Below are 24,564 nucleotides of genomic sequence, written 5' to 3'. Positions count from 1 at the left end.
TTTCTTTTTCAAACAGCCACTTTCATCCCATGCATATGAAAGTATTTATGCTTCTGCACTGCACTTAAAGTCTAGATTGGACTCTGAATATGCGCACGCACGCACGCACGCACGCACGCACGCACGCACGCACGTGCACACACACACACACACACACATTCAGTTTAAATGAAAACAGGAAAAAAAGGAAGAAGTTTTTCCTGCAAGAGCAGATATTCAAATGAGCACGGTGTGTTACTCTCCGTGGATTTATAAGCTGGACAAGTTTTTAGAAGACGTTGCAAGTGAAGTAGTGCAATGTGAATGTAATTACTACTATATGTACCACAGGTGTTATCAATGTGAATGTAATTACTACTACAGTCAGTATATGTACTGTACCACAGGTGTTTCCCAAAAAGATTCCCAACCTGTGGGCCGTGAGGATATTGCAAAGATATTGCAAAACGCTTTTAATGATAATATAATAATAATTCTAAAATGGTTAGTCCCAATACTTCTGATTGGCTGGTTTCTGATTAGACCACATAGTAAATCACCATAATCTACACCTTCAATCACTTTATATCATTTCCAGGTGCGTTACATTGATCCCGCAGCTCTGTAGCTGAACTGGGGAAGGGGAGCGCTTGATTGCCTTACAAACCCTGACCGTGCGGGCGTCTAAGCACCGCCCGTGCCTCGTAATGTCAGCAAGCGCCTCTTATTCGTCACAGAGACTGGCAGAATAAAAACTAGGAAGTGGCTCGCTCTGGTGGGCGCAAAGTGTAGCTACTTTTGTGAATTAGGAATAGTTTTATGAGGTTAATATTGCTATATGTTTGTAACCGTTTTAGAAAAGCAATAAGCCACTCGAGGTCTCATGTTACTGGGTATTTTATAATGTCCGAGAGGGTCAGAGACACTCACTACGCCTCTCAGCCATTATAAAATTCCCGGTAACCTGAGACCTCTTGTGGCTTATTGTCTCCACCAGGCCAAAGTTTTTGGACAGTACACCTATAGATTTTGTCCAAACATCACGCAAATTGGTACACAGTCTCTCTAGAGCCATTCAACGAAACTTGTCTTTCAGATTTCTCAGACTCCATCCTGATTGGCTAAGATTGGCTCCCAAAGTTCGCAGGAGTGCTTAGTTTCAAACAAAATGCTGCAAATCATGAACACATCGTGTGATTTCCGTGAAATTGCGCACGCACATTCCCACTAGGCCGAGGAAGAAATGCCACGTGAACATTTTCAACTCAGCCTCATGGTGGCGCTATAACTGGCCGAAAAGTGTTTTTACCTCCAACTGCATGGATTTGTGGATAACTTTGTATGCCAACTCCCTAGAGGCCAAGGAAAAACCTTTGCCTGGAACTTTTCACATCTGCTCTTTATAGCGCCACCAGGAGGCCGACATTATGTAAAACACATTTTCTAATATTACTCCTTCAGATGTTATCCAAATTTCACGCAAATCGGTACACGTGCTCTCCATAGTCATGTGATCAAGACGGGTTTGTTTGATTTCTCATAATCCACCTTCATTGCCTACGATTGGCTTCAAAACTTTTCAGGAGTAGCCCGCTTTGTACCCGCTTTGTACAAATCGCCACAACTACTCAACGCAGCGTCCGATTTCGGTGAAACTGTGCATGCATATTCCCACTAGGCTGAGGAAGAAATGCCACTTGACAGTTTTCAAATCAGCCTCATGGTGGCGCTACAACAGGCCAAGCTGTGTCTCACACACACACACACACACACACACACACACACACACACACACACACACACACACACACACACACACACACACACACACACTCCTATTCTCCTGGTGGAGACCTGTGCCCAGAAGGGCACTTTTTCTAGTTGCTTTATGATATAATAACATTTAAAAAGAAAACAATTGCATGGCATTTGTTCCATTCTTTTATATAAAAAAGAAAAAAAAATCAATGTAGGCAAAGATCATTGGGATTTTTAATCGAGTCGTGACCCATAAATGGTCCGTGACCCACAAATAGGTCCCGAACCAGTGTTTGGGAAACGTGAGTAAATGTAGGCTACTTTACAGTATAGTTACTTTCTTTTTTTGTCAAATAGGTTTTTATTGAGAACAGATTATAAATTGTTGTAGATAAAACATTGTGATATGAATTACATTGTTCTTTTATAGAAAACAAAAAATTAAAGGACAAAAAAGAGAAAGAAAACCCTCAACCCTCCCACCCATACTGCTCAGTGACACTGCATACTATAGAATAAAATAGTAATTTGAAAAATGGAAAACATCTGAAAGAACATGTCGTACAGTCAACCACATCAGTGGTATCCTGTCTATGAATTGTTTCTACTCAAGTAATGGACAAGGGGCAGCCAAACCTTATCAAATTGTTTCTCCCTGTTTCTCAGAAATACCTTATTCTCTCAAGATGAAGCGTACTAGTCATTTCATTTAGCCAATGCTTAAATGCAGGAGCCTCCTCCTTTTTCCAGTGCGTCAAAATTAGTTTTTTTTAGTATAGTTACTTTCTAGTTTCACCGCACACACCGTCACGTGACGGAGCATCAACCAGACATGAAAGGCTCCAGTGTGCTAATGCAAGTGGGCATGTTATTGTGGCATGGCTATGCTACAGTATATAAGGGTCAGCCTGGATATGAAGCTGAATTAGTTTGAGACAAATATGGTGTCTGAACTGTCAAGTTAATTATGCCCTGGAATGGTGTGAAGATATATACGTGTGCGTGTGTGTGTGTGTGTGTGTGTGTGTGTGTGTGTGTGTGTGTGTGTGTGTGTGTGTGTGTGTGTGTGTGTGTGTGTGTGTGTGTGTGTGTGTGTGTGTGTGTGTGTGTGTGTGTGTGCGCCCGTGCGTGCGCCCGTGCGTGCGTTTTTTGAACATGTTTTTTTTTTTTTAACCTTATCTCAAAATCTAGGTCATGCTGACTCACTAGCGGTTTTGATGTAATGTGAAGGGTCTGCGTAATGAACCGAAGGCCTGTCTGAAGTTGTGGGTGTCAACAGAATGTCAGGGAGTGGTGTGTGGTTGAGGGTTGAGCTTTTGGACACACATCACACGCAGCAGGATACATGATTAGGAAAGTGCATTTTTATACTGACTGACACAGCAACGTGTCCAATTTAACTCTGTTTGGAAATTGTACTTGAAGATAGGAAAGAGGATGAGCCTTTTTTTGCTTGTTTTTTTGAGCAGTGGTTCATTTTAAGGTCCCATTAGTTAGCAGTTAGTTCTCAAACTTTTTCGTGCAAAGGACCCCGATTTGATATATTTGGCCTCGCACCACCATCTGAAAAGATTTTATTCCAGGAACCCCAGTAGAGAAGATTTGTGTAAAAAATAATCAAAATGATGACCGATACACTTTTTTTTAAAGCGTTTTCAATTGCTTTTCTTTTTTTTAAAAAAGCAAACGTATAAAATACGGATGGTTAATTGTGATGCAAATGTAGCTGGGGAACCTATACTATAAACACTTTTTATATGTTTATATGAACCTATAAACACTATAAGATGCCAGATCAATAATGACCTGGCATCTGTCTACATAACATACTATTTAAATGACATGTTTAGCCTTTGCATGGCTATAGCGCGTGTGCTACGGCCAGTGCTATGGGCTAAGGTGGAGCCTGAAGAGGTGAGTTTTCAGAAGATTGGGTGTGAGTCTGCAGTTCCATCATACTGTAGTTTGGGAGCCAGAAAGGGAGAAGCGTCTGGGACGTGTGTGGAATGTTGTCCTGGATATTTTTGCGTAGATTCAGCCAGCTTCCCTGTTGCAGTGTTGTTTTTGGCAGCAACATTTGATTTTAGTTTTAGTCATAGTCTTTTGAATAGTTTCATATAGTTTTAGTCACATTTTAGTCACCCGGAGTGCCTTAGTGTTAGTCTAGTTTTAGTCGACTAAATGTCATGCGATTTTAGTCGACTAAATCTACAGTTGATTTAGTCGACTAAAATGTGTTTTGGTGGGCCTTGATGCTGTCGTAATGACTGATTTTACACTTGCTGAAAAATTTTCAGCATGCAACCAAGTGTAAAATGACTTATACTGGATCTCTCGTCCACTATAGTCCCTTCCTAACATTTTAGTCTAGTTTGTATTTGTTGACGAAATTGTCAGTATATTTAGTCTTAGTTTTAGTCATCATAGCTTAGTTTTCATGTAGTTTCCATTTAGTTTTCGTCAGTGAAAAAAGGTAGTCGACGAACATTTTTCGTCTTAGTTTTAGTCGACGAAAACAACACTGCCCTGTTGTTAGCTGATCTGAGCGAGCGGGAGCTCGGGTTGTAGTGTTGGATCAGGCTTTGAAGATAATGGGTAGGCCCAACAGGCCCAACATCAGTGTTTTGTACTCTGCGCGGCGGGGCGGCGGCGGGGCGGGCAGTATAAAGTTGAGGAGTTGAGTTACAGCATGACAGTGAAATCGTTTAGTTGCAAGTCTCAAGAGTCCAGATTCATTTATTAATGGAAAAAGTGTGATAACTGATGTCATCACATACACAACCGTTACTTGGCCTGTGGGAGTGGAGTGATTAAAGGTTCGTGACCGTTATCAGCCCTAGGGCTGATACAGCAGTAGCTGGGCAATTAGTGCCAGCAACCCAGGCGTTGAACTCGGCATGTCAAATATGACAGCCACGGTTGCTGCATTGATCAGATTCTACTGTTCGGTGGCTTAGTGACTAAATGGCTATGGGTGTATGATAAAGAAATTTAACCTTCAGGCATGCCTGAGGGCATGCCTGAGCCTAGTTCGGAGCATACGAGACAAGATCCGTTTTATATTATAACTGTGCAGAGGAAATTCCCTAGAGGTCTCAGTCAGCTGATTGAGTCAAAATTCAGAATGTATACGTCGTGGCCATTATTTTTCTGTTGTAAACGGCATGCAGTCTGCGAACGGTTGCTGAGGCTCATCGACCTTGGGCACTGACGAGTGCCGGGTGATAATATCAATATATGCTTTTTATCTTGTGTGAACCTTTAATTGCTTTCTGGAGATCAGTTTTGCTGTAGCCTAGTCCTGGCCTGGGTCATGTGAGCTCGTTGCCGTACAATATTATACACAAAAGCTTCTGAACTATTTTTATGCGAGAGAATATTCCAGGGTGACATTTGCAGGCTTGACGCTAATTAGAAAGTGTCAGCGGAGAGGTCAACTTGAAACCTCATGAATATCCATGAAGAGCTAGACAAGATTCAGCGACAGAGAGCACACGCACACACACACGCGCGCTTGCATGCATGCACGTATGCACACACACACACACACACACACACACACACACACACACACACACACACACACACACACACACACACACACACACACACACACACACACACACACACGTAACACATCCTGGGCACTACTCTCCCTCTTCCAACCTGGGGAGAGCCCCGAACTGAGCTCCTGCATCCTTCAATGCATGTGGAGTGAGCAGGCCGCTTCTTATCACCTAACAGGGAGGGGAGATTCCCCGGTCGGACGTATATCACGTGGAAGGAACACGTTATTCCGACCAGTTCCTGTCCCCTCCATCAGGCGTCCTGCAGGCTGGCCAGGGGGAAGCAGTATAGAGACCAGGATTACTGCATGTTTTTTTTGTGAGGGTACCTACCCTAGGGGGACACGGGGATAACATGTAAACTCCACACAGAAAGGCCCCTTCGCCAACCCCACCTATAGGGTATGGACGCGGAGGAGAGAACACGAGCCCATCGGCGCCCACGACGTCCCCGGCGAGAATCGAACCCGGGACCTTCTAGCTGTGAGGCGACAGCGCTACCGACTGTGCCGCCGCCGTGCCCCCTGGAATGAGCCTACATCTGTTACAGTGTAGTTAAGTGGGGACCATAAGTGGGTCCCTGGTGTGTAGCAGCACTGTAGGGATGACACACTCTAACCCCGATGCCCTCAGGCTTAGACAGCAGTAAGCTCCACAAAGTCACCAGGGACATGCACACACATGTACTCACACACACACGCACTATCACACACACACACACACACACACACGTGCACTCTCACACACACACACACACACGCACTATCACACACACACACACACGCACACACACGCGCACTCTCACACACACACACACACACTCTCACACACACGCGCACTCTCACACACACAAGCGCACACAAACACACAGACATACATAATTGCATACAGACACACACACACACACACACACATACACACACACACTCACACACAGAGAGAGAGTGAACATTCTACTGTGGCAAACCGTGTCAAATCTGCCAGCAGCCCACAATTTATTTATAGAGCAGGAATTAAATGAGGCAGATGATTTCTCTACAGTCCTGTTATGTTGAGCAACAATGTGAGACTGTTGCGTGTGTCTCTCTCTCTCTACACACACAAGAATTATTATAGTTCTTAATGGTGATTCTCAAACATTTGGCCGCGTTACGGACAACCATCTGAAAAGGTTTCCGTGCCAGGGACCCCCAGAATAGAAGAACGTAAGCCAACGTATACAATTTATAATGCATATGTACAGATCTACAAGCTCATATAGTGCTGGGTCATGGTTAAGGGCATCCACTGCTCCTGATAGTAAGCCGTTATAATATGCAGAGGAGGAATTTCAAGTATACTTGACAAATACCACAACAACCAGTGCTGAATATAATATGACAGTGTTTGGTGCAACTGTTTGCCACCAACATGTTCTAGTGCTGAATGTCACCACCAGTTGGCGCCAGACGCCTCAGTCTAATTAACTTTTAGTTTTGCTTATGAATTTTGGCCTCTTTTGTTTTGTATAGAGGCTTTAAAACAAAACAAAACACTGAATCTTGCTTTATCCATTTCTGCATTCGTGAAGATCTTGAAGAATGTATGTGTTGGATTGTGAGGGGGCAAATGGATGAATTCCATGTTTGTGATACTTTATACATCTCAGAGGCAAACATTAGACTTCCACTACAACTTTTGGCATTGCTAATTTGACTTAGTAAAAAAAGGACTTCATCCACCACTGCTTATCAAGGTTGTACTTTAAGAGTAAAACTTATTTTGGTTTGGCTTCCTTCAGACAATGCAGCAGCAGCATATTAATAGACGACGACAACAACAACAAGAGAAAAAGGATAAGCTCAAGAGAATGCAAACAAAGAGTATCATCATAATTATGTACATGTTTTCCCTGTAGTAGCAAAGTTAGGTGGACTTTGTGAACAACAACTTCACATACAACAGATTTAGGAAGGTGCAGTTCAAGCAGAATGGGGCTAGCACAGGACGGAGGTGTGATGGATTAGGGGCGGGGGTGTAGCGCTTTCCTCTTGCCCTGGTTCGCTCTGGTTCTTATCAGTTTGTTCATGTATCTGATTGTTCAAGAAAATAAGCTTTTTTTTTTTTTGCAGTCTATTTGCAGTAGCTTTGAGACTGCGAGAACGGTATCATCCGCTCTGCTCACTCCTCTCCTCCTCCTCCTCTATCTGATCGCTGCCTCTCATCCTCGCTCCCTCTCTCCTCACTCTGTTAATGATGTCTACATCAGTGGGTCCCAAACTTTTTCATGTCAAGGACCACCAAATTGGCACTAATTAACCCGCGGACACCCATTTGAAAACATATGCCAGGGGACCCCCATAAGAGAAGTTCTTTCCGCTCTAGGAGTGATTCTCAACCTGTTTAATTTCAAGGTTTCATTTGTCCACTCTCGGAGTTACAGACCCATAAGGGTCCATTTGGTTCCAAACTATCATTTAGCTGGGGACCCCCTGGAACTCCCTCAAGGACCCCTGGGGGTCCCCGGACCCCACTTTGGGAACCACTGGTCTACATCTACAACGTATAAAACACTCCCTCTCTCCTCCTCTCCTCACTCTGTTAATGATGTCTACATCTATACAGTAAAACAGCATTTTCTTTCATTGCTGATTCCTTCCCCTTCCTACTCTAAAAACCCATAATACTATGATCTCTCTCTCTCTCTCTCTGCCTCTCTCTCTCGCGCTCTCTCTCTCTCTCTAGCTCTCTCTCTCTCTCCCTGCCTCTCTGTCTGTCTCATCTGTCCTCTACACTCAGTATCTCCCGCTTTCCCGCTGTATCTCTTTCTACTTCTGTCAAAGCCAGCAATTTCTCTGCCTTCTCTATCTTTTTTTTTTATCTCTCGCTGCCTCCCCCTCTCTCTCCTCTAGCTCAATTCTCTCCCTCTCCATCTCTCTCCCTCTCCATCTCTCCCTCTCTCTCTCTCTCTCTCTCTCTCTCTCTCTGCCCCCCTCCTTCCTCCACTATCCCTCCACGCACGCTTGATTCATTTTACACACTACATCGGGAAAGGAAGCATCCATCACCACGCCACTTTGCACCGTGGAGAGGAAGACCATTTCTCCTCATTTTCATCGCCTCTTTTTATTGTTTGGATTTTTTTTGTATCCATCCATCCATCCATCCATTCACTTCTTCTCCCATCTTTCCCCACACTTTTTATTTCTCCTCCTTCTCCAACAACCTCCCATGGATCTCCCATCACCATCACCACTACTAACTAGTCTACTACTACTACCTGCTACTACTACTAACTAGTCTACTATCAATCATCCTGAAGCCGCGGGAAACCAACCAACTACTATGTTCTACTTCCAGCTGGTGATCATGGCGGGCACGGTGCTGCTGGCGTACTACTTTGAGTACACGGACACCTTCCCGGCGCACGTCCAGGGCTTCTTCTGCTTCGACAAGGCCATCTCCAAGCCCTACCCGGGACCCGAGGACGACAGCAAGGCGCCGCCGGTGCTCGTCTACTCGCTGGTCACCGCCATCCCCACCGTCACGGTGAGTTGTGATCCGACCGTCGGTCGGTTGAATACTTTGACAGTTAAGTTTACGCGCCGATAGTATACGAGCGGTGTGATTGTTGCGATGATTGTCACAATCACAAAAAGCCCAGTGGCAGTGAGGACTTTGTTTCCATTGTGATGTGTTCATCATGACATTTGTATAGACGGTACAATAAGAAAGCATCAACGTACTAGTAGCAGTGGTAGTTTCTGTACAGAAAACAATTTTTGTTTTGTTTTGTTATTATTATTATTTTGGGGAGGGGGACAGATCTAAGTTTACATGAGAGTGATTATTAACTCTGAGAGTGTATATGACTCCATTTGTACACTCTCAGAGTAAAAATAAATATACATTTAACAAACACTGAGGATTTTTACTGTGCAGTAGGCTATAAACACACACACACACACACACACACACACGCACACGCACGCACACGCACACGCACACTCACACTCACACTCACACTCACACCGACACACACACACTCACACCGACACACTCACATACATGCGTGGGGGAATGTGCAAAGACCAAGGCACGTTTATATTTAGGTACGTACCAAAAAAAAAGTAGTGAATAATACACAGTGTGCATATGGCACGCACGCTGAGACGGACCTACTGTACGTGGGCTATACACCTGAGGCACATCATGCACAAATATTTGCTCATGCTTGTGCTTATGTGTGCATGTACTCACGCACTCGTGCGCACACACACACACACACACACACACACACACTCATGCACTCACACACACACACACACACACACACACACACACACACACACACACACACACACACACACACACACACACACACACACACACACGTCAGTGCGAGATAAGAAGACATGAGAGAGAGAGAGAGAGAGAGTCAGGGGACTGCGTGTGGGTGTATTGTAGGATCCTCGTGGCGCCTCCATCGCTCCGCAACAGTTTGTGTGTACTTGTGTAGCCTTTTCATCTCCATGGCAACCATGGCATTATATTGAGAGTCTGTGTAGAGCGTTTACAGCTAGCTGGGCTGCTACACACACTATATTGGTCTCTGTCTGTGTAGAGCGTTTACAGCTAGCTGGGCTGATACACACACTATATTGGTCTCTGTCTGTGTAGAGCGTTTACAGCTAGCTGGGCTGCTACACGCAACCATGGCATTATATTGAGATTCTGTGTAGAGCGTTTACATCTAGCTGGGCTGCTTCACGCACTATATTGGTCAGCCATGGCACTATATTGGTCTCTGTCTGTGTAGAGCGTTTACAGCTAGCTGGGCTGCTACACGCAGCCATGGCACTATATTGGTCCTGTCAGAGCGTTTACAGCTAGCTGGGCTGCTACACGCAGCCATTGCACTATATTGGTCCTGTCTGTGTAGAGCGTTTACAGCTAGCTGGGCTGCTACACGCAGCCATGGCACTATATTGGTCGTGTCTGTGTAGAGCGTTTACAGCTAGCTGGGCTGCTACACGCAGCCATGGCACTATATTGGTCTCTGTCTGTGTAGAGCGTTTACAGCTAGCTGGGCTGCTACACGCAGCCATGGCACTATATTGGTCCTGTCAGAGCGTTTACAGCTAGCTGGGCTGCTACACGCAGCCATTGCACTATATTGGTCGTGTCTGTGTAGAGCGTTTACAGCTAGCTGGGCTGCTGTCCATGCATTTTGACAGCAAATGTCGATTTAGTTTTAGTCACTCTTTTGAGTACATTTTCATTTAGTTTAGCGGTAGAGTGGCTGGATGGTAACCGCAAGGTTGCCTGTTCGAACCCGCGGCTCCCCCAGAGTTAGTGTCGAAGTGTCCTTGAGCAAGACTCTAAACCCCCTAATTGCTCCTGATGTGCTGGTTGGTGCCTTGCATGGTTTCCGCCGCCATCGGTGTGTGAATGTGTGTGTGAATGGGTGAATTGATGCACAATCTATGTAAAGCGCCCTGGATGAAGGCGCTATATAAATGCACCATTTACCTTTTTAGTTGAATTTTAGCCATCTGAAATGTTTAGTGTTAGTCTAGTTTTAGTCGACTAAATATCATAATATTTTGAAATGTATTTGGTGGGCCTTCATGGCGTCGTAATGCCTGATTTTAGACTTGGTTGCATACTGAAAATAGCTGATCTACAAGCTCACAATGGAAACATGTCATCCCGACACTAATTCATACACATTCAGGAAATATTAGATTGTGAATTGTGAAGACGTATTTTTACAAGCATTATAATGAATTAAATGTGTACAGTATTATGTTTTATGACGTAAATTATTTGCAGGCCAAGTCTATGGACTTTAATATTCATTTAGAGCACTAAATGATGCCGATATATAAATACAGTGGGCACCCCTCACTTCAGACAAGTGTGATTTTTGAGGGGCGCTAGCCCCTCCAGCTTTGAAGGGTTTGTGTAAACACAAACATTGTCCTAACAACATTGAATGCCATTGATAATGAATGGCCAGCTTTGAGTGTTTGCGTAAACACAAACATTGCGTAAACACAAACATCACGCAAACACAAACATCGCGTAAACACAAACATCATGTAAACACAAACATTGAAGACGAAGGTGAGGACGCAAATTCTGATTGGCCGGAATGAGATGATGTATGATGATGTACGTCACGATGATAATAGCGCCCCCTCCTGGTCTCTAAACTACCTCCCCCTGGCCAGCCGGGGCGCCTGATGGAGGGCAAAGGAACTGCTCGGAATAACGTGTTCCTTCCACACGCAACGTCCGGCCCGGGGAAACACCTCCCCTGTCAGCTGAAAAGAAGCAGCTTGGACTCCTCATGCATAGAAGGAAGCATGAGGTCAGTCCGCTAGAGTCAATGGGAAACGGTGATCCTATGCTGCTGTAGAGTCAATGGGAAACAGTGATCCTATGCTGCTGTAGAGTCAATGGGAAACAGTGATCCTGTGCTGCTGTAGAGTCAATGGGAAACTGATCTTTTTCTGCTGTAGAGTCAATGGGAAACAGTGATCCTATATGCTGCTGTAGAGTCAATGGGAAACAGTGATCCAATATGCTGCTGTAGAGTCAATGGGAAACAGTGGTCCTATACTGCTGTAGAGTCAATGGGTAACAGTGGTCCTATGCTGCTGTAGAGTCAATGGGAAACAGTGATCCTATGCTGCTGTAGAGTCAATGGGAAACAGTGGTCCTATGCTGCTGTAGAGTCAATGGGAAACAGTGATCCTATGCTGCTGTAGAGTCAATGGGGAACAGTGATCCTATGCTGCTGTAGAGTCAATGGGAAACAGTGATCCTATGCTGCTGTAGAGTCAATGGGAAACAGTGATCCTATGCTGCTGTAGAGTCAATGGGAAACAGTGATCCTATGCTGCTGTAGAGTCAATGGGAAACAGTGATCCTATGCTGCTGTAGAGTCAATGGGAAACAGTGATCCTATGCTGCTGTAGAGTCAATGGGAAACAGTGATCCTATGCTGCTGTAGAGTCAATGGGAAACAGTGATCCTATGCTGCTGTAGAGTCAATGGGAAACAGTGATCCTTTTCTGCTGTAGAGTCAATGGGAAACAGTGATCCTATGCTGCTGTAGAGTCAATGGGAAACAGTGATCCTATGCTGCTATAGAGTCAATGGGAAACAGTGATCCTATGCTGCTGTAGAGTCAATGGGAAACAGTGATCCCTTTCTGCTGTAGAGTCAATGGGAAACAGTGATCCTATGCTGCTGTAGAGTCAATGGGAAACAGTGATCCTATACTGCTGTAGAGTCAATGGGAAACAGTGATCCTATGCTGCTGTAGAGTCAATGGGGAACAGTGATCCTATGCTGCTGTAGAGTCAATGGGAAACAGTGATCCTATGCTGCTGTAGAGTCAATGGGAAACAGTGATCCTATGCTGCTGTAGAGTCAATGGGAAACAGTGATCCTATGCTGCTGTAGAGTCAATGGGAAACAGTGATCCTATGCTGCTGTAGAGTCAATGGGAAACAGTGATCCTATGCTGCTGTAGAGTCAATGGGAAACAGTGATCCTATATGCTGCTGTAGAGTCAATGGAAACAGTGATCCTTTTCTGCTGTAGAGTCAATGGGAAACAGTGATCCTTTTCTGCTGTAGAGTCAATGGGAAACTCGTGTGCGGCTCTGAGTTGCTCTTGTTCGTTCTAGTGCACTAGAAGAGGCACACAGTCCCATCATGTTGGCACGGCCTTCATGTTTGCATACTGAAACATTGTGAATAATTAAGCACCTTAGTGCACCCTAGTTGCATTTTGTATGCCATGCCACACAGTACAGTCCTCATGCTAATGAGACTGTAAAGAAGTGTACACTGTACAGTAAATGAAAAATACGTTTTTCACACTTTTAGACCATATCTGGGGTCATATATTGAACAATAACAATAGATGCCAAAACAATGGGAACATTTTTGTATATTTTTGGGGGACGCTAGCCCCTCCTATATACAGGTTTAATGTTTGTTTTTAGTTCAATGTTTGTTTTAAAAACGGCATTGACAATGAAGGGAAAATTTACGTCATATTGTCCCTCATTACGTCATATTGTCTCTTTATTGTTAATGGCATTTAATGTTTGTGTTGGCACCGTTTGTTGTAATCACCATTACATCACCTAATCAACATGAGTTAGACTTTAATATATTAGCGCCCCTCACTTCACACTGGTGTGATTTTTATATATCAAAAGTCCATAAAAAGCCCATTTTAATTACCGGTACTTCCTTTGAAAGAAAACTTGCTGCGTGATGACGTAACGAGGCCTGCATTGAATAAAGAATTATCTTGATTTCAATCACCTGCATGTATTTAAGATGGGATGCACGATTAATCGGCCATAAAAATGCCATATCGGAACGGTCTCAAAATAATACAGATTATTATCTGTTTTCACCAGCAAAAATGTTTGTAAATGATTTTTTTTTAAAGTTCAATATAAATCAAAAGTGTCTAATACCTCTAGACTAGAACAAAAGCCAAATCAAATTATGATGAAAAAAAATTACTTTTCATTTTTCTACATTTAATTTGTGTATACTCATCTCATTCAGTAGTCATTCAGTAGTGAAAACAGACACTTGGAAAAGAGTATAGGCTATTTATTGATTGATTTAATACTTTTTGTTAACAGGCTTTGGGCCACGCCCTAGACTTTTTTTTTTCCATTGTGGTCCCCTGTATAATATCGGAATCGGTCAGATATACCCTGCAAATAATTGGAGATCGGATATCGGTCATAATTTCATAATCGTGCACCCCTACCTCCAGACCGTACTCGTTTTAAACTTAATCAGCACGCTAAATGTGAAAACATTATAGGTTATAAATAAGCCACATAGTAGCAAACATGCTTTGCTGGCCGTCTGTCTCTCACTTGTAAACAAACAGACTCCACACGTCGCGGATGTAGCAGAGTTACGTGTAGCAGAGTTACGTGAAGGGATGCAACGCTCTGATTGGCTCAGAAACACACAGGCTTCCGTTTCAAACTAAAACCTCAAAACATTTTTAAAAATTCCTTCATACCAAATGCCATTAAGGCACTAAATGATACCATGTCTCGCTAGATTTGTTTGTTTTTTCAATGTATTTGCCACTGTTGTCCTGCACTTTTTGTTTTGCCATGAGAAAATAATTGTGTTACGTGTTGTTGCTGTTGTTGTAACTGTTTGTTTTTTACTGTTGAGACCGAAGACAAATTTCCATACGTGGACAAATAAATGAAACTAACTAACTAACTAACTAACTATAAAATGACCGGAAAAGCCATTGCACACCGACTTTAAAGCCCAAACCACACCAAAGGGTCGGGTCGGGACAAAACGTTTTTTTAACACCCTGAGCGCACAGGACGGAGTTCTCCGTCCTATCAATTAGTAACGCCCAGCGCTCAAGACGGAGATTGATCAAAAGGACGGAGATTATTGATATCAAAACCGATCGCATCGCTCCACAGGCTGGGAGCGTCTGTTGCGCAACACTCAATGTTATTTTCCGGTGGGACGTCATCGAAAATGTTCCCCCCCGGTTTAGCCGACCCGACCCTTTGGTCTGGTTTGGGCTTTTTTGTTAAATAAACTTTTATTCAAAGAGTGTGAGCATGACATCATATGCAAGTTTCACAGTTTTTATATTAGCGACTTTAAGCAACGACGGATACGGCAGTCGGCTACGGCAACCGTAAATGGATCAGTGCTCGATACATAAACCTGCTCTCCGTCGCAGCCCTTTCTACTACGGGAGAACCTACACTTACATTTAGTGTCTACAACACCATGTCATAACCATGTTTATTGAAATTATAGCTGTCAAACATTTACACCGATTGCTCCATCACCTCTCTTATGCTGTGTAATGTGTTGGCATGCTCTGAATGAAGAAATAACACTAATATGTCATATTAACCATGTTTATTAAAACGGTTTTAGAATAACACAGATTTCTCCAGCACCTTCCTCTTTCCACTGCTGATCATGTCCAGCGCATGTAAGAATTAAGCAATATCGGCAAGTTAGCTGACGCGCAACCAATGTCGCCGTCGCAGGAGGCTGTTTGCTTAACGATTTTGACAGCTACGGCGTGGGCGTCATAGCAGCGGATTCGACCGTTATCTCTGCATTGGAACGGCGAAATCATCCGTTATCAGCACGTTTGAATGGTGCCAAAATGTCCATACTGGCATCCTCACCGCATAGCCTGGTCAAGGTTTCCCCCTGGTGGACGTGTCATTTCCAACTATTGTCGGTGCATGGAACTAGGAGCTACTAATATATACTATTCTCTGCCTATCAGGACGTAACTCGGACGTAACTTCGCAACGCTCGGCACGGCGACTCGCTTGGCTAGCGCCTCGCTCGGCGGTGCCTCACGTAGCTCATGGCCACCAGACACGGCGCGCCTCCGTCAGGACATCAGTGATAATGACAATGCTACAATCGCAGATAATGACATACTGAACAGTGAGGATGCCAGTATGGACATTTTGGCACCATTCAAACGTGCTGATAACGGATGATTTTGCCGATTCAATACATGATACCAGTCGAATGGGGTGGTCATAGCCGCCGTACTTCCGCGTAGCGGAGCCGTCCTGAAAACAGTCGTTGCTTAAAGTCCCTAGTGTCTCCCACAACTCCCTTCCCAATCCTCCCCACCCACCTTTTCCCCACGAGGCCACACATACATGTGCGTGCACTTTTAAACATTGAATTAAATAATAAATATCATTAGCATTTGCTTTCTTTCTTTCTTTCTTTCTTTCTTTCTTTCTTTACAATTTAGGCATTTAGCAGACACTCTTAATCCAGAGCGACTTACATTTAAGCAATAACAAAAAGCAAGGCATACATCACATAAAAGTAGTTATCATGAAACATGAGTAAGCTAAGAACGTAACAGTGGAATATATATGTAATGAAACTATATATAAATTATACATACATATGTACTATAAAGTGCTATGAATTCTAGTGCTGTCTACGTAACATGCTATAAGTCTGTATAAAATGCTTTCTTTCTTTCTTTCTTTCTTTCTTTCTTTCTTTCTTTCTTTCCTCCTTCCTTCCTTCGACCCAATGCCTACCCGCAAGTCCCGACATGCTAGCTTGTACATGAAGTTCTTGTTGGTATTACATAGAGTTCCATATTGCAGCGACCCTCTCAGGAGCGTGGAGTGCCTCTAATCATCATCAAAGCTCTGTGTGCTCCTCTGTCTGCTCCACCTTCTGTTTTCACTTTGATTATTTCACACAGTTGAATGATTTGGGAACTACTGCCTCAAGACGCACGCACGCACGCACGCACGCACGCACGCACGCACGCACGCACGCACGCACGCACGCAAAGAGAGAGAGAGCACACTTGTCTGCATGGGTGACAGTAACACTGATGGACTGAGGCCATGGTTTGCAGGAAAGCTGTAGCAGTGTAACTGTAAACACAAGATTGTATTAACAGACAGAGATTATGGCTGACTGGAGTATTGATGTGATAAGTAGACTTGAAGCAGAGAGAGCGTGTGCACACTAGCTCGTGCGTGCGCACACACACACACACACACACACACACACACACACACACACACACACACACACACACACACACACACACACACACACACACACACACACACACACACACACACACTCAAATATGTATTTATGTCCACAAAAGAGACACAAATATTTACAAGGTTCTGTACAAGATGCAGTCAGCAAATCTTGGACAAATACCCACACACCCTTCAGGGGTACAAGTAACAGCGTCTTCGCCATATATGGCAGCTAGCTATGCGGTCGCATGCACGCACGCACGCACGCACGCACGCACGCACGCACGCACGCACGCACATCTGTACTATAGATCATTATGTAAATACAATATAACAGGGCAGCAGTGGCTCAGGGGTAGAGTAGCCAGTGGAACAGCAGGATGGGGAAACCGTGAGGTTCCCTGTTCGAACCCGGGCTCCCCCAGAGTTAGTGTCGAAGTGTCCTTGAGCAAGACACTGAACTCCTAATTGCTCCCGATGTGCAGGTTGGTGCCTTGCATGGTTTCCTCCTCCATCGGTGTATGAATGTGTGTGTGTGTGTGTGTGAATGGGTGAATTAATGCACAATCTATGTAAAGCGCTTTAGATAAAAGCACTATATAAATGCACCCATAGACATATAAAGGTAGACGCCGGCTCTTCCGGCTCTGGGGCGTCTGCATCTCAACGGAAGACAACATGGAGGCAACGGGAGGCGATATTGGCCACAGCTTCCCCGAGATTCCTTGCGAAGCATAGCGGAAGCAAAACGGGAGAACGGAAGGGGACGTTGGGGTAGGCCAATCAGAGGCGCGACTCCCTCTTTCCCAGCATGCACTTGCCTTCCGAGTTTCCGCTTGACTTCCTCCTCCCGTTGGCGACAGACAGGTCTCTCCAACGAAAGTGCAGCGACCAATGAGGTATTTTTTAATATCTATGAATGCACCATTTAACAATATCTTATCAGACTCGGAGGCCAGGATTAACCCATTTAAGCCTGACCTCAAAATTTAAAGAAAATCTTCTAAATCCTCCAGTTTTCTGAAATAAATATTTTCACGAGTTTTCAAAAATAGCAGCCTACAAGCTCGTAGCACGCCACTCGGTGGCGCGCTATGAGCTTGTAGATCTGCTATTTTTCAATAGCTAAATTATGACATAATGTTTAAAACACCAAAAGGGGTTCCCGCCCAAAATGGCTGTAAAAAAAATCCAGCTGGGATTGTAATCAAAACAGACAATCCTCAGTAGTGACGACCAAGTACACACACACACAGCCCCTCTGTACTGTACTTCTATAACAACATGAGAAGTAAGTGGCGATAAGAGAGAGAAGAGTACTACTTTTGACAGGCTGAGACGGAGAGAATCAAACGGGTACCGACAACACAGTGAGAGAGAGACAGAGAGGGGGGGGGCAAGGGCAGCAACTGAGTAAGAGAAGAGAAGAGAGTGGAGAGAAGAAGAGGCTGCCCCCCTCGCCCCCCACCCCTAGAAACAACTATGCCTGTTTAGTACAGTCAAACCAAGCTTATACAAATCGGGTCCCATCCAACCAACCAATACTGGGGTGCAGAGTATGAAAATATATTTTTTCACTTTGACAAATATTCATTATTCACCTCCAAAAATCCAATTTTGTTCATTCAACTGAATGTGTGAATGTGTCACATTAACAGCCATTAACACCTTAGAAGCCCGGAAGCTGGTGTGCATGTCTGTGTAGCAGCTAACAATAGCCACACCACTCTAGATTCGATCGACAACAACGGGAGGTAATAATAAATCTATCGCGACTAGCGACTGGAGTCTGGACCGCTGAGCGCCGTCTAACACAGGATATTTTTTCAGAATTAGATCGGGAATTTATGATCGTTTTAAGATTTTCGTTTTCGTCAGCTAAACAGGCAGGGGAGATTTTCGATGACGTGTCACTTTTTGACACGTCATCGGATCGGGCAACAAGCGCTCCAAGGCTCTAGAGCGATGCGAACGGTTTTGTTTTCATTAATCTCCATCTTGTTTATCAATCTCCGTGTTGGGCACTTGACCATGACCTTGAACTTGGACGGAGAACTCCGGCTTGGACATCCAAGGTGTTAACAGCTAGTGAGCCAGTCAGCGCAACATTATCATCATGACATGCCGGTCCACATTCAGAGCGTATTTTGTTTCTTTCACTTTGACAAATATTCATTATTCACCTCCAAAAATCCAATTTTGTTCATTCAACTGAATGTGTGAATGTGTCACATTAACAGCCGAGGTCCGCCTGAGGACCACTGATGTAGGCTAATACATTTGTGCACAGTATGAGCACAGGGTGATATGTCTATACAAGTAAAATACACACACACACACACACACACACACTGCAGGAGTCTGTCTAATTTCTCTCCAAAAGCCCTTGAATAAGATAGAATATAATTTAGGATTACTGTCATTATGATAATCTAGCACTTTATATATCGCACACATCATACCTGTAACTTTCTCTCTTAAAATTATTATTATTATTTTTTTAATTATTCCAAGGGCCACTAGGGGGCGCTCCGCGTGCCGCATTGGGCCCGCGGGCCGCCGTTTGAATAGCCCTGCCGTACACCGTTGCTGTGTATACCGTGTGTACATGAAGGATGGACTTAAGCAATATTATACGAGAGGGTGTGGTTTAACAACAGTTATAACAGTTACCCTTAAAACTAAGAAAATCGCTGAAAAAACATATTTTTTTAATGACATGTAGTCACTACGACCACAAATGTCCCAAGAAACTAGCTAGCCTATAGCCACCGAGTTTGCTGCGCTCTGGGAAAACAGAGCAGCTGAATTATTTGTTTTGATTAGGTGTGGAGTGGTGCTCGTTTGAACCATGGCTAGAAGGCTGTTTCAACCAATCGGATTGCTTTCTCGAAATGACCTGTTGTATAATTCAAGTTCACTAATCATCCTCTCACCACGTCAGGAGTGGCAATTCCATGGCAGAAAAACAAAACGTTTTTTGGAGCTTAACAGGGTTGCAGAGAATTCGAAATAGTCTGTAGGCTAATATTATGCATGCAGGCCAACCATGATACGCATATGAAAAGCAAAGGAGAGACTTACAGTACATATGACAGCTGTAAAGGTCTGGTACACAGTCAAATGTCTGCGCTATTAACTTATATTTGTACACTCGGAGTGTACAAAATCAGTGCTTTTGAACACCCTTTACGTCTGTGTGTTGTTTCGAAAATATTGAACCAATGGAAAGTAGTAAAAAATGCATTGGACAAAACCTCTTAACTCCATTGGACCCTCAAACTGTCTGCAAAACAGCTAACTCCACCAGAAGGTGGTCCTTTTCATGCAAGTAATTGACAATATCTAAAGTCACAACACCAACTTTGATGAGGCAGTATTGCATCATTTAAAAAATATAAGGTTTTATTTCCTTAAAAATGTATATTTTATACATTTTTGAGTTATGAGGTTTCCTCCGGACAGCAATGCTATGTTTCTCTGATAGAAATAGAACATGCTTTAACAGAAGGCTGGCACGCACGCACGCACGCACGCACGCACGCACGCACACACACACACACACACACACACACACAGTATGCTGTTTGCCTCGAAGGCCTCTCCAGGTGGACTTGCATGTTAATTGAACATCATCTGCCTCCCTCTGTCGCTCTCTCTGTCTTTGTGTCTCTCTGTCTTTGTGTCTTTGTGTCGTTGACATGTCGACATGTCTCATCGTCTGTCGGGTTGGAAACCTAATGCTCAGTATCTCCAAAACTTTTTTTTCAGGATTCAAATTCTAAAGCATCAAAAGTAGCAGATGGTGTGACAGTGTCACTTCCACACTTTCGCGTGACACTGTAGTATGATCAAGTAGAAGTCAAGTAAAAAGAATGTTAAAATATGGAGGTAAGAGGTTTCCGACAGCAACGATATGCTTGTCTGTAAATCTACCCACACGTAGGCCTGTGTGTGAGTGCGTGCGTGCGACCGTGCGTGCGTGCCTTGTCGTGCATCTGTGTGAGTGACCGCGAGGGACAGATCTGTCATCTGCAGCTCTTTTTGGATGGAATGTAAAATGGAACAGTGCAGGGAGAAAACAAAAACATCCGGGGGATAATTTGGGATAATCATGGCTTTACCAGCCGGTGTCAATCCCATCTACAAGGGAGTGAACACGATGAACACACTGTTATCTATGCAGTATGCACCCGCAGTGCTGGAAAGTAACAGCAACATGCTGTACTTGAGTATAATTTTGAGACGCTATACTATACTATATTTGAGTACTTTAACTTTTGACCTAGTGTAAGCATATTTCGATGCCAATAGTTTTCTATTATTACTCATACTATAGTTACTTTGTAGATTTGGATTACAAAACATATACTGTGCCGAATATAAGACGACTCTGATTATGATGACCCCCATTTTTCAAGACTCATTTGTGTTAAAAGAACTGAATTGAATGTCAAATGAAATAGTCTAGTCCCCGATTATAATACAACTTTTAGGATATTTCCATTGGAAAACACACGTAGACTTATATTAGACACAATAGGATACATTGACCACTTCAGCCATTTGAAAATAGCCAATATACAAGCTCACAATGCGTGGCGAACGATGCGATGCATTGTGAGCTTGTAGATCTGCTATTTTTATAAGATTTTTTAAGTGGTGCAAACCACTTCCTTAAAGGACAACTTTAGTTTTTTTCAACCACGGTTCATGTTTTAGGTTGTTATTAGAGAAAGTAAAAGATGAGATGCTGCTTTTTTTCGTTTTAGGGATTTTAGCTGTTTTTGACAGGAGGGCGGGGGCAGATCACAGGATCTACTGAATGTGAAGGTAGCCTACTGGGGGGAAGCCACACTGTGTGTCATAGGCCAAATATGCCAGTTTGACACATTCAGTAGATCCCGTGATCTTTTGTGGCCAAATGTAATTTCTTGGGGTCTAGTAGGACTATAGTAAAGAATAAAAAAATAAATCGCTATAAAATCTTGTAAAGAAATACATATTTAGCCCCGTGCTCGAATGCCCCCGCCCCCCTGTCAAAAACAGCTAAAATCCCTAAAACGAAAGAAAGCAGCAAATGAAAAAAGATTACACTCACCTTTTACTTTCTCTAATAACAACCTAAAACATGAACCTTGTTTGAAAAAAACTAAAGTTGTCCTTTAGTGTGTCCTGTGTGTGGGTGGCTGGCTGGCTGGCTGGCTGGCTGGGTATGTCTGAGCACGAAAACAGCATGGTTGTTTTTCACCACCTGTGCGCAACCTAACACGCACACAAACACACACACACACACACACACACACACACACACACACACACACACACACACACACACACACACACACACACACATATTAACTGTATATATGTTGATTTCAGGTGTGTATTGTACAGTGACAGTACAATACAGTGCAGTAAAGGGTACAGTAGAGGGACCCCCACACGGTAACTCTGTCATTTCTCAACCGTTTCGGACGCGGGGCACAGGGGAGAACATGTGAGGGTATCTACCCTAGGGGACACGGGGGAGAACATGTGAGGGTATCTACCCTAGGGGGACACGGGGAGAACATGTGAGGGTATCTACCCTAGGGGACACGGGGAGAACATGTGAGGGTATCTACCCTAGGGGGACACGGGGGAGAACATGTGAGGGTATCTACCCTAGGGGGACACGGGGAGAACATGTGAGGGTATCTACCCTAGGGGGACACGGGGAGAACATGTGAGGGTATCTACCCTAGGGGGACACGGGGGAGAACATGTGAGGGTATCTACCCTAGGGGACACGGGGAGAACATGTGAGGGTATCTACCCTAGGGGGACACAGGGGAGAACATGTGAGGGTATCTACCCTAGGGGGACACGGGGAGAACATGTCAGGGTATCTACCCTAGGGGGACACGGGGAGAACATGTGAGGGTATCTACCCTAGGGGGACACGGGGAGAACATGTCAGGGTATCTACCCTAGGGGGACACGGGGAGAACATGTGAGGGTATCTACCCTAGGGGGACACGGGGAGAACATGTGAGGGTATCTACCCTAGGGGGACACGGGGAGAACATGTGAGGGTATCTACCCTAGGGGGACACGGGGGAGAACATGTGAGGGTATCTACCCTAGGGGGACACGGGGAGAACATGTGAGGGTATCTACCCTAGGGGGACACAGGGGAGAACATGTGAGGGTATCTACCCTAGGGGGACACGGGGAGAACATGTAAAACTCCACACAGAAAGGCCAGGAAACACCATGCCGTGTCTCTGACTTAAGATGGATCTATGAGAACAAACCATAGACATGATGCAGCAGGAGACACAGCACAAGAGAGGAGAGAGGGAGAGATAAGAAAAGCACAAGAGAGGAGAGAGAGAGAGATAAGAAAAGCACAGAGACGTGGAAAGAACACGATTAAGGGATTATAAGGGATGACGAAGAGAGTGAGGCAAGGATCGGAAAACACGTAGGAAATTTGAAGGCGCACGAAGAATGGGGTCATATACCTCCAACCATTGGTTACTTTAAAACCCTCGCCGTGTCTAAACAGGATTTGAAATTTGGCATTGTGGAAGAGGAGAGAGAGATGGAGGGAGAGAGAGATGAGAATAGATAGAGGGATTGAGAGAGCATATCATCTCTGGCGGGTGGAAACCTCATACATACTGTACTGCATGTCCAAAACTGTTACTTTTCACGATTCCAAAAATAGCAAAAGTAGCAGATCTACAATCTCAGGACACGTCGCTTTGCTCAGTTGTTTCAAGTTTGTGGATCTGCTATTTTGTATTGTGTGACGCTGTAGTATGATCAAGTAGGACATTACTTTACGAGAAATATGGCGATAAGAGGTGTCGATCTGCCCAACAGCAACGATATACTGTAGGAAAAAAAGAGAGAGGTTTGTCACCCAATTTCTTCCCAAAAAAGAGCTGGGAAAGCTGCCCAGGAAACGCACGGAAGCATGAAAGCAGGAGACTGAATGCTGATGGATGGAGTGTGGGTGATGAAGAGGCTCAATTGTCATGGTTACCAACGCAAGTGTGTGAGAATACTGTGTGTGTGTGTGCCTCTGTGTCAGTGTGTGTGTGTGTGTGTGTATGCACACGTACATGTGTACTTGTTGTGCAAGTGAGTACCGCATGCATTCACACTGTCACACACGCACACATAATGTATGTACAGTTTGGGTATAGTAAATGAGTATGAAGTGGATCAGTAGGTCAGGAATGTGGATGGACAGGACAGCCAAGTAGCACCAACACCAACACCAACTCGGGACGCGTCGTGAATCTGTCCTCAATCATGAATTATGAAGTAGGGAGTAGAGCTGGTTAGTGATTCATGGAATAAGATGAGATCAAAATGCTTTTTTTGATCTTATTCAGATATAAGGTTGGCATTACTCATGTATATTGCATAATTCAATGAGGGGATATGTCTGTATAGGTCTGTCACGATTAAGTTGACGATTAATTGTCACACAAATAATTGTGATTAATTGTGTTGTGTTTTTTTGCATTGAACAATTTGTATTTCTGTTTGCTTTATAGGCTTTCACATTTCATAGCCTAAAAATTACAAAATATCTTTGCAAAATGTACTGACATTTTTCAACATTGCCGATTTATGCAAAAAATGAATTGCAATTAGGTGATTATAATGATGTTATAATTG

The 24,564-nt window shown here is 44.0% G+C and overlaps 1 protein-coding gene across 3 annotated transcripts in view; it reads left to right on the top strand.

Moving 5' to 3' along the window:
- The window catches only part of plppr2b (phospholipid phosphatase related 2b), a gene marked incomplete at its 5' end in the record, with an annotated part of 78,015 nt that overhangs the window by 17,095 nt on the left and 36,356 nt on the right, over positions 1-24,564 (top strand). For 2 of the 3 annotated variants that reach the window (XM_079498753.1, XM_079498751.1), the window contains one exon: positions 8,643-8,831. In XM_079498753.1, coding sequence (XP_079354879.1) covers positions 8,652-8,831 — 180 coding nt within the window. Of the gene's footprint in view, positions 1-8,627; positions 8,832-24,564 lie in introns of those variants that run through there. The other variant, XM_079498752.1, reaches the window with a different exon arrangement.

This window comes from Electrona antarctica (assembly GCF_951216825.1).
Source record: "Electrona antarctica genome assembly, chromosome: 4".
Lineage (NCBI taxonomy): Eukaryota > Metazoa > Chordata > Actinopteri > Myctophiformes > Myctophidae > Electrona > Electrona antarctica.
The sequence above is the reverse complement of the archived record's forward strand: the minus strand, read 5'-3'. Positions and strand labels throughout refer to the sequence as shown.